General features: G+C 36.9%; 1 protein-coding gene across 2 annotated transcripts in view; it reads right to left on the bottom strand.

Annotated features, from left to right (window-relative positions):
• Window positions 1-1250: 1250 nt before the first annotated feature.
• Window positions 1251-11644, bottom strand: part of lrba (LPS responsive beige-like anchor protein) — a 350478-nt gene continuing 340084 nt past the window's right edge. For both annotated transcript variants that reach the window (XM_037532971.1, XM_037532972.1), the window contains 2 exons: window positions 4507-4658; window positions 1251-3773 (listed from right to left, as the gene is read on the bottom strand). In XM_037532971.1, the coding sequence (XP_037388868.1) occupies window positions 3683-3773; window positions 4507-4658 (243 nt within the window). In that variant the 3' untranslated portion in view covers window positions 1251-3682. The remainder of the gene's footprint in view (window positions 3774-4506; window positions 4659-11644) is intronic.

Here is an 11644-nt window from a genome sequence, read left to right as displayed (position 1 = left end):
GTCATCTGCAAACATCATGGTCCATGGAGCCTCCTGCCTGAATTCATCTGTCAACCTGTCCATCACCATTGCAAACAAGAAGGGGCTCAAAGCTGATCCCTGATGTAACCCCACCTTCACCTTGAAACCATTTGTCACTCCAACTGCACACCTCACCACTGTTTCACTATCCTCATACATGTCCTGCACCACCCTAACATACTTTTCAGCTACACCTGACTTCCTCATACAGTACCACAGTTCATGTCTTGGCACCCAATCATATGCCTTCTCTAGATCCACAAAGACACAATGTAGCTCCTTCTGACCTTCTCTGTACTTCTCTACCAGCACTCTCAACGCAAAAATTGCATCTGTGGTACTCTTTCTGGGCATGAAACCAAACTGCTGCTCACTGATCTGGACCTCTCGCCTTAGCCTTACTTCAACAACTCTTTCCCATACCTTCATGGTGTGGCTCATCAACTTTATATCTCTGTAGTTATTGCAGCTCTGCACATCACCCTTGTTCTTCAAAACGGGGACCAATACACTGCTTCTCCACTCATCAGGCATCCTCTCACAGCACCCAGTGGCTCTATGGTTCTGGTGGCCCTTGGGCTGGATTGAACATGCAAACAAGAAGTAGCTGGACTTTGAGGTAAGTGCTCTTACTGAATAGAAAAACTGGAAAAGCCAATGCATCAGATTGCAATGATTTTATGGTTCATTTCTCCTGCTGAACATTCGACTCCTCGCCCTTCTAAGGGGTCATCTTATAAAATTTCACTTAAACTAATACTGTAATGGGGGAATTCCTCTGAGGGAATGTTTCAATTCTGTAGTTCATGTGCTGAAACAATAACTTCATACTGAATTCGTATAACTTCAGCATGAACGTGTGGGCCTAAACTGCTGTACTGGTTTTTGTGACATCACTAAAACAAAGAATTCAAAGCAAGCCGTTTTTGCAGTTTAGTTTCCATATATGGAGAACTGAACAGTATGTCTGGAAACTAACAATTACATAATACTGCAAACATAGTTTGCAGTATTTTTCAGGACTGTTGTTCATTGATTGCGTCTTTTGAAGCTTCATGGCAATAGTCTAATACACTGACATCTGGTGGGCAACAATGGAATTATGTATTTGTTATGTGATTTTAATTTTTTTTTCAAGTGTGACATTTGCTTATTCAAATCTATACAACAGTAGGACCCATCCCATTTACGTGTATGCTGTAAATGTAAACATGCAATTTAAAATAACCTCCAGGTATAAAACTCCATTTTATTATAATTCATCACACACATTCCACTCTTGATTGCCATGAAGTCCAAAAAAAAAAAAGGTAAAGAAATGATAAACAAACAAATGAAGAAGAAACAGTAGTCATTTCCAGACCAGACCAGACTCACTCCACAGTGGAATTATTCTCATATGTCATCTGCAGGCAGTGTTTCATTACAGTTCACCGGTTTCCCCTTTCAAAATTCAACAATTTTCCACGAGAGGGCAGCAAAAACAGTTGCGTGCAAATTGACATTAAACTGTCAAAATCAGTCCTGAAAATTACATTCAAACTCAACAGATTAGAAAATCAAATATCAGGGAGAACACAAACACTTCACTCTTTTTCATCTTGCTCTCTATCTGCTGTATCTGTAGTGTGCAGTTGGTTACCACAGACAGTAGTTTCCTCACGTTTCCTTAAACTACGAAAAGCACTGACTCTAAACTCCGATAATAAAAGGGGCAGGTGCTGCCTTTTGTCTATAAGCCTTTTTGCAAAACATGTATTTTTATATAAGAATATAAATTCTTCAGTCAATATTTGTAAATTCGGCTGTAAATTATTAGTCAGAAGCAGATATTCTCATTTCTGGACGGACGAGAACCACATCACTTGATGTTTAAGCTGCGTAACTATATAGATACAGCAAAAACAGGCCTGGACAGCTGGTTGATTTGGAGTTCAAAGACAATAACAAAAAAAGATAAAAAGAACAAATGATACTAATGAATGTCTTGGAAATGAGTCAGCCCACATCCTCCAAAAGCACTCTAACCCTCACAGTGCTCTTATTCTTACTAGAACAACACCTAAACCAACATTACTGATTATTAACCTTCATACAGATTTCAGCCCTTTATTCAAAACACAGACACAGACATGGAAGGATAATTAATATTCTACAGATAACTGACCAACCAGGCTCCTCCCACAAACATACTCTTGTAGCTACTGTTCTGAAGCTCAACAAAACGGTAAAAATCCCATTCAACCTAATGAGAAGCTGTAGCACTGTTGAATTGGCATGTAATCAATGTTTTTAGAGAAAAACATTAATATTCCAAACAGAAAGTTGGTGGCTAGCCAAGTTAACATTGTAGACTGCACTGCTAGCTACTGCAGCATTACTCTAGGGGATTTACATTGCTTGCTAGCTACTATACTGTTGCATGGCTTACTGTAAGGCCAAAAACACTCTTTAACCCAGGCACATGAACACAAACAACAGTGTTCAGCACTGCAGACATACAGCCTCTCTCATCGTGCCTTCTTACGATACTGTGGTGGTTGATCAGTGCTCAAGAAAAAATCAGTGAGATCTATTGTTATTCCCACAGCAACAACAATTAAACATGTGGGCAGAAGAGGAATGTAAGCTGCTTTACCTGCTCTGTCAGCATGAAGAACCACTATGGTATGGCTGAATTTATTCTGAAGGAATTAGCTAAGGTTGCTACTTAGCTGTTATGACATGGTCTACACCGTGAGCTACTGTAGCTTGAAACTAGGCAGGATGAAGAAAACACCAGATTACCCACCATGCTGACGTTTGCTTGATTATACAAATCCTAACAATTCGGGTTCTCTTTAGGTTGAATGAATAACTCGCTCTAAATAAAGATTTTGTCACCTAAAACCTTCATGTTCTACAGTTTCTCATTGGTGAAGTGCAATTTTTAACAGGATTTTAACAGCTTTCTGTAGAACAGTTGACATGAAGGAACACATTTGTGATCGGAGCTTGGAGAGAGCAGTTACTATTTATACATTTACACACACTGTTTGTAATGAAAAGCCTGTTATGAAAATGCAGATGCTAATGTATAGTGCGTGTGATTAGGCAGCTATAACAAAGGAGGTTATATGTAGCAGTTTGTATTTAAATGCTTGAGTTTTGCTCATTATTTTATTTTCTCAAGTTTTTGGGAGATCTAAAGGCAAAACTTGCAGATCATGCATATACATCAACCCCCTGAAAATGGTCACAGCATTATGAAATTAAGAAAAAAAAAACCCACTCACCCAGCAGTACACAAATGTGTTCTGTTGCACAATACAATAGATTGTAATTAATGTAAATATATACCTTCAAACTATTAACCTCTCTGACCCTGCTTTAGCATGAGGGCTGAGGTGAAAATAGATTTTACAGCTAAAAATAGATTTTTGTCACCTCCCCAAAAAAAAACAAAAAAAAAAAACATTAGGTACATAACCCCTCCCTAAGATATGAAATTTTCATAAGATCTACAAAATATAGCAATGCCCTTTTTAAAAATAGCTATGCTCATTTAAATATTCAGCATACATTCAGTGTACAGTATTCGATAGTGCCGTGGCAGCGTTGCCTAGCAACCCACTCTGAGTGATGTGTCGCTGTGTTCACCGTGGTAACTGCAGGTAAAGGATCAGTATCTGGTTTGGTACTCATGATGCCATCTGTTAAAGTCATTATAGAAGAGAACAATGCTGCCAGAAGCCATTCCAGTTATTATACATCTACAAAGAGAGAGAAAGAGAGAGAAATACATGTTAAATGGTCACTTTGACAATCGTTTTAAAGTTTTAAAGGCCAGTGTTGTATTTTAAACCATATTTAAAGTAAAATAAAACTAATTTTACGTGAATTATTTCTAACACTTAATTTCACACAATCCTCTCACACAGTGAGCTCCTCTAGTTTACAGAGAAACAGAAAACCACTGACATTAAAACACCTTTAACATCTTCATATCATAGATCTGTTTTACATCAAAGGATCTGATAGCTAACGGGTATAACTCTGACAGTTGAGCAGCATCAAGGAAAAAAGAGGCTTTGAGCATATCTCTGCCGTTTACTGTAAACGGGACTGTGCTGACCCATGCAGCCAATGACTTTAGACTATTTTGACTGTAGGCTATTTTGTTCAATATGCATTTGGCACTATGGTGTACAGTATTCGATAGTGCCGTGGCAGCGTGGCCTAAAACTTTACCAAATGTTTCGGTAGTGACAAATTTAGGAATGCATTTTGAAACGGCGACCTCCCTAGTACCCTATAAATGAGGACTTTGTGTATAAACACCTCTTTATTATCTCGATTATTTCCTTGGGTTTAAATAATTTTTTTAAGTATCAAAGGTCCAAATACTTAATTGCATTTCTAAATTTTTACTGTGGGGCAGCAGTTTGAACTAATTCAGAAGAATGGTCTATAAAAACTAGTTTAAATCACATCTCAGTGCGTTACCTTTGGTCGTTCGAGATGGCCATGGAACGGATAGCTGCGTCACAGCCAGGATATGAGAAGAGCTGTTTGAGATCATGAACCTGCCAGACAGACAGAACTCCACCATCTCCTCCACACAGGAGATACTGACCATCCTTACTGAGCAGCATCGTCTACCCAACACAGATCACACATACAGATACAACTCAATACAAAACAGAATGAACTTTAATAATAATATTAATAGTTAAAAAAAGGTTCCAGCACTAAGTGGATGGGTAATAGTAATTAGCATAGTATTAACGGTTAATAATAATAATAATTATAATAATAATGATAATAATTATACTTGAATTTTCAGGTTCCATCATATTGCCCTATATTAGGCATCAATAATCTAAATAAAGGCTGAGTCTAAAATTCCCCTGCGTGTAACCCGGTCTCCTAAAGGTTGTGTTAACAAATAGCTTAGAAAAACCCCAAAACCAGAATTGCAGTCATGACACCTACACTTTATTCTGTTCATCTCTCCACTCCACTCTCTACTGAGTCAAATCAAGTACTTTCATGAGATTTACAGACACTAGACAAATATGTGACTAATAGGTCATGCTAGAGTGCACTAGAGAGAAGGCTAAAAGATAAAATACATAAGACATGAGACATTAATGGCTAGCACCAACAGACATATATGAGGCAGCTAGCATTAGCAGCTAACCTATATTTATAGAGCATGAGACAGCTAACTGTGGCTGCTAACAGCTTGTGCAGAAAATGGGGTCAATGGCAACTACCAACTTTAGAGAAAAGACAGATACCTAGCACCTAGCATTTTAACCTGTATAAATGCAAAAAAAGTAAAAATGTCCACAAGAAAAGCAGCTGTCACAACAAGGTGCTAATTACTGGTGTCGTTATTGACCAAGAAATTCTATATCGGTGTATAGAAGACATTAGATCTTGAGTCACTGTCTTCCAAACATACAGCAAACTGTAAATAAATGGCAAAAATGGAATTCTTAAAGATACTTTTTGCATTATTCAAAGTATTCACAGTTCTCTGAGGCCTACTTTGCCACTTCCTCAGTAAAAGAGGTTGAGCAGCTTGTCCTACATTGGATCAGTCAGCCTAAAAGCTGCAATATTTGTAAAAGCTTTACAGAGGAGAGCAGGATGGACCCCACAGACCGAGTATATGCAAATGTTCTGAAATTGGAGCAGGAGTACAGACAGTACGATGAAGGTTTATTTACCAATCTTCCTGATCCAGAGAGAACCAGCAGCCCAGGACCCAAAATCAACAGTATGTAACAAAAGTTAATGTCATTTATTTAAACTGATATGTTTGGTGTCTGAAGGAGCTATGAGGCTAATGTAACATAGTGGTGGAAAGCTGTTCAGTAACCTCTTATAGAGCTGATTATCTGGTTTCTGACACTGTTATCTATAAACATGGACTGGATTAAAGTATTTTGGCTTAGGTAAACACAGCAGTAGAACGTTTCTAAAAGCTGGAGAGTTGGCCAGTTTTTATACAAAATGTTTCATATATTAATACTATCGCTTTAATACCCATCATCCTTTTTGCTTTCTTTGTGTAGTTATTATTACATTACATTACATTTAGCAGACGCTTTTATCCAAAGCAACTTACAAATAATATGAAGTACAGTCGATGCAGAGGTTTGTGCACCCATGGTCAAATTCCATGTTTTGTTGATGGAAATTGGAAACAGAGAACACCCTTCTGGACAATTTAGTGCACAATTATTGTTTATTCACTGAATTTAACATATTTGGAAAAACAATAAAACATGAAATAGGGCTTGTGTAAAATGAACAGCACATTTTATATTTTATGTTTCATTTCAACAATTTTGGACAAAAAATGCTATGTGTAAATGTAGACTGTAGAGAACATGCTCTGTAACTATCTAGATAGTGCTAGTAAGCTATCTCGGCTATCAATTTATGTAATACCATTATCACTCATTTAACAGTCAGTCATTTACCATGTATCTACATATTTAGCTATAACTTGATAGGTAGCAACAGCAAAATGCTGCTCTTGACAGTTACTGAACTAGTACAGTGTAGCTATCTATCTAGTTATCATTCAGTGGAGAACATCTAAAAGCAGGGTAAGTATAGCATACAGGCAGTAGCAACAGCAGGAAATGCCTTAACTTTCAAATCCCAAACGCATTCAAAAGGCTGGCTTTACATTTGACATTACAGCTCCAAGCTGAACAACTTTTTTGGCATTTTCTACATTGAGAGACCTTCTGCTTACAAACATCTGGACAAACATCATTTGTTCTCTAGTGGTCATATTAGCCAATGGACAACAATAAAACAACATAAACATTATAACCTGTGCCACATACATGAGTGTTACTGTGATCTTTTATATACTTATAACACAAGATTAATTTCTTTTAGCAAGTGTAACAATATTTTCACATTGCACTGCCTTGATATATCTATGTCTTTCGCTCAGTTACTAAGAGATGAATGTTTATTCTGTGACTACACTAACCACTTCATCCCCTAATTGTCTTCAGAGTGGAGAGGTTTTCTCTGTCAGCAGCGGTGCAGCCACTGCAGAGTGTCAACGATGTGTCTGGGTCTGCTATGTATTCTGCTGCTGCTGGCCATCGCAGTGCAGTTGGTCAGCAGACAGCAGCTACAAACCAACTACTTTAACCTGATCAGAGAGAAAGAGGAGCTGCAGAACAGATGCAAACAGCTGAACAAGACATAAGATCTGCAGTGGGTTACTGGTGCGTACATCCATGTGTGTGGGAGCAGAAATACGAACCTTAAAATATGAAAATGGGTCATTTAACCTCCAATTGATCTACAAAACATTCATCAAACAAAAATTGTTTAATGCTATGACAGCTTATGTCATTATGTCATGATAATTTTTGGTAAGTGTACTCTAGTTAGCTGTCATAACATCAAACATCATGATGTCTGTTATGATAACATTTCTCAGTTGTTTATTTACTCTATGCTGTTACAGATGCTGAGCTGATGGAAACGTTCCTTCAGAATCTCTCTGAGAGGTGATGCAGACTGAAATAATAATCTGCAGCTGCTTCACTCTTCTGTTTTCTGTACCTGTATGCTGGAGAAAGTACTGACAGTGTATTTTGTATGTTTTGAATGAAATAGTTTTAAATGTTATACACTATTCTACTTTTTATTCTCCACTGCTCGATACATAATGTGCACACTGAGCATGATTCGTTGAAGCTCTTTTTTTTTCTTAATAGTTTGATTTATTTAGTAAATACCATGACATCAACTTCATGAATTAATCAGAAACTGATGTGATTATTCAATATATAACAGGAATGATTAAGTATATACTATAAATTATTCAGTTTCTACTAGTAATTTATCAGTAACTAATATTATTACTATAAATAAATAAATAATAACTATCTATAAGATGTTGCTGAGCCACTAACTTGGAAGATGTTTAGGACCCTCTGATGTGACCTGGAACAACACCTGTCCAGTCTAGACCAGCCCAGCACTCTTCAATCCAGTTTGCTTTCAGTGTTAAATATGTGATAAATTTCTTAGACTTTGTGAAGCTGGTGAAAGCAGGGGACGGCATTTGAAATGTAGGATTAAGGTAGCCAACTGTATTTTTTTTTTTTAGTTTAGGTTAGTTAAATCTGTAATCATTAGTTATTTTGTTTATTAATCTTGCGTAGACTTGTCCTTGATGCCGACATCCCAACTTGCGATTGAGAAAATAAACCTTTTCTGCAGTTTTCTGGTTTAAATGGTGTCTGGGTGTATGGCCTGACAGCAAGTCTGGGGAAAGAGCTTACTCTCATTTTTTGTTTCGCCTTGACCCTAGACCGGATCATAAAGTAAGCTGGATGGTCCCTCTCCTCTTTAGCCTGGAGGACACTGAGTACATGATTTCCAAAAATTATTTAAAATTTAAATTTGTTGGACCACAGGACACTTTACTCTTTATACCCAATCATGTTACTGACCTGTGTGCTAATTAACCTAAGTAGTTGTGAGACGTTCTAGTAGGCATGTATCAGTAACCCTGTCTCAACTATTTTGAAGCATTTTTGCTGGCATCAAATTCAAAATGGGTATATTTAAAAAAAAATAATAAAGTTTCACAGTTTCAACATTTGATATGCAGTCTTTGTATTGTTTTAAATTAAGTATAAGGTTTAAATAATTTGCCCATTCTGTATTCTGTTTTTATTTACATTTTGCATAGCAACTCAACTTGTTTATGGAAACAGAGCTATAAATTATACAGACTACTATGAATTATTCAGTAAATACAATAAATAATTTGGTATCTACAATGAATTATGCAGGAAGAATAAGCAAATAAGAATTATTAAATATCTATCATGAAATACTCAGTAGCTACTATGAATTATATAGTCTATGTATTATTCAGTAACTACTATGAAAAGGATGTGAATGCTCTGTAGTTATGACAGCTTAAGGGGTTAAAAAACAAAAATATAACGTACCTTCTGTAGTTAACCTGAATGGTAAGTATAACATAAAATTGAAAATTTCAGGAAATTCAAATGAATGCCACAGCCGTTAGTGTGACCCGTTTACTGCTGATGTGTTTCAGAACATGTAATGGTGACCTGCTTGTTCTCTGCTGATCTTTTGCTGAAAAAGATGCAGTCATGCTACCTGGCAGCAGTGTCAGCATGCCGTCTGCAACTAATTTGGCTCTAATTTGGCTGTGTGCCTTCACTGATCCATCTCTATTTCAAATATTCTGCACATATGGAAATGCAATATACTGCAACTTACTGTCAGTGTATTTCTAAAAGTGAATACACTGTAATCTGTTTTCAACACATAATTTGTATGGGGTTAGATCAGCAGTGACGAACCCTCAGGGCATTATAGGTGTTCACAGAAGGTGGAATGATTTTTGGTAAATTTAAAAAATACATATTTTTACTTGTTTTAAGGACTTTACATCAAAGTTGGATCAGCCTGTAGTGTGTTTTTCCACTTTAATTTTGTGTGTGACTCCAAATCCAGGCCTCCATTGGTTAATAAATTTGATTTCCATTAATGATTTTTGTGTGATTTTGTTGTCAGCACATTCAACTTTGTACAGAACAAAGTATTCAATGAGAATATTTCATTCATTCAAATCTAGGATGTGTTATTTGAGTGTTCCCTTTTTTTTTTGAGCAATGTAGAAGTACAGCTATGCAAGCAAACTTCCACTGTGCATGTGTATATAAATCAAGCCAGGCCTGAACATCAGATATACTGCTGCAGCTATACGTCCACAACTGTGTCTTGCACATAATGCTGGACATACAACTCGCTACATTGCTAAATGAAATCCAGACGTTACCTTTTTTACTGCCTGATTATAAATCCCTCCGATACACCATGTAGACTGTGGTGCTGGTGTCCAAAACTAGGCCCTGTTTGCTACAGAGTGCACTATATTGGGCTAAAAGTAGTTTTATACTGTATACTGTATAATGTATACCGTATACTGCACCATACAGTGACTAGGGCGTAGTTTTGGGCACAGCTCAAAAGAGTGAACTATTTAGTAGATAGATTACAGTTTAGGACAGTTTTGACTCAAAACTATACTCTATCCACTGCATGGTGCTCTATTTTAGGCTGGGTTTAAAACTACGCATTGTTTACTTTTAGTGCTCTATTTTGGACAGTGTTGAAACTACACCCTATTTACTATTTGAAGCTGTGGCCCAAACTACCCTATTCACTATCTAGTGCACTATATAGTGTCTTATGCTTACCCTATTCACTATGTAATAATGCAGTCATGTATGCCAATAGTATGCTTTGTTCAATATATAATGCAGTATTTGGCACTCCTATTCACTAGGGCCAGGATTATTTTTGGATGTGTCTAAAGCAATTTGTTATATGATGCAGTTTTTTGGTTTGGTTTCTGTTTCCAAAACTCCAACCTGTTCATTTTAATTATTCTATTCTGTTCCTTAACTGTTCCTATTCCCTTTTTACTGTAGTGTGCACTATATTTTGGGCTGTGTCCAAAACTACTTCCTATCCACTAAATGGTGTACTACTTTGGGCTGTGCCACAAACAATGTTGTATTCACCATATGACGTTTTGTACAAAACTACATAGTTAACTAAATTGTGAGTAGGGCATGCTTTTGGAAAAAAGCCAGTGCATTTTTAGCAAACATGGAATACCCACAATGCCATGTTCCATATGCAATGTAATTTGACTACTGTCTCGGAGTGACGAGCAGAGTTGTGGAACATTAGTTTTCAAAATTTGTTGCCTATGTTCCAATGTAGGGAATAGTGATTAGAGTCATTTCAATGGAGCCAGTGATCAATAAGCACTTTCTGGCTGTGGGTCATGTCTTGGCCTGGTCTTTAGAGGGGCCTTCCAAAGCCTTGCAGACCAGTGGAGCATATGTTTGGCCAGAGGGGCCTAAGCTGCCTCAGCCAATCAGAATCAAATCTGAGCTACACTCTGTTCTCTTCTATAGCGCCGGATTCCAGCAGCGCCAGGCTGACAGAGGGCCAGATTTATCTACTCTTCCTCTGCCGTTACAGTTTTAGAACTGTCCTGGAACATGCAGATAATAAACTACTAGTTTTTTATTCACTATGGAGACACTGCAGCACAAACCCAGAACTCTCCATTACTTATTCTGGGAGAGACTGGAACTGTTCTAAGAGCTAATCCACACTCTACTTAATATGTAAAATGGTATAAAGCATTGTATAGTATCTGTATTACATAGAAAGCTACAATGCAAAGTACCTATTATATAATAAAGACAAAAAAACAATAATAATAAATTATAGTTTTAGGATATATATTATTTAATGTTATATTTAACAAAGTATATTAATAAAGGTCTTATTATTCAATAATATACTTTGTGTATGATGTATGGTAACGAACATACAACAAACTGCAGACAAATTTAAGTTCCCCAGGTTTTAGTCTTAAATCAGACTTGACTACTACAACGTCTCAGTGTCACCACCAAGAAGTCTCCTTCTGGACTCAGACTCAGCCTTGATTCTACTTGAGTCGATTGCTACAAAGTCTCTGTCTTGATTCTGACTCAATATATCCAGGTATGGGCCTTGACTCGTT

This window comes from Pygocentrus nattereri, chromosome 22 (assembly GCF_015220715.1).
Source record: "Pygocentrus nattereri isolate fPygNat1 chromosome 22, fPygNat1.pri, whole genome shotgun sequence".
In the NCBI taxonomy this organism is placed as follows: domain Eukaryota; kingdom Metazoa; phylum Chordata; class Actinopteri; order Characiformes; family Serrasalmidae; genus Pygocentrus; species Pygocentrus nattereri.
Note: the sequence above shows the minus strand (reverse complement) of the source record. Positions and strands in the feature narration are given on the sequence as shown.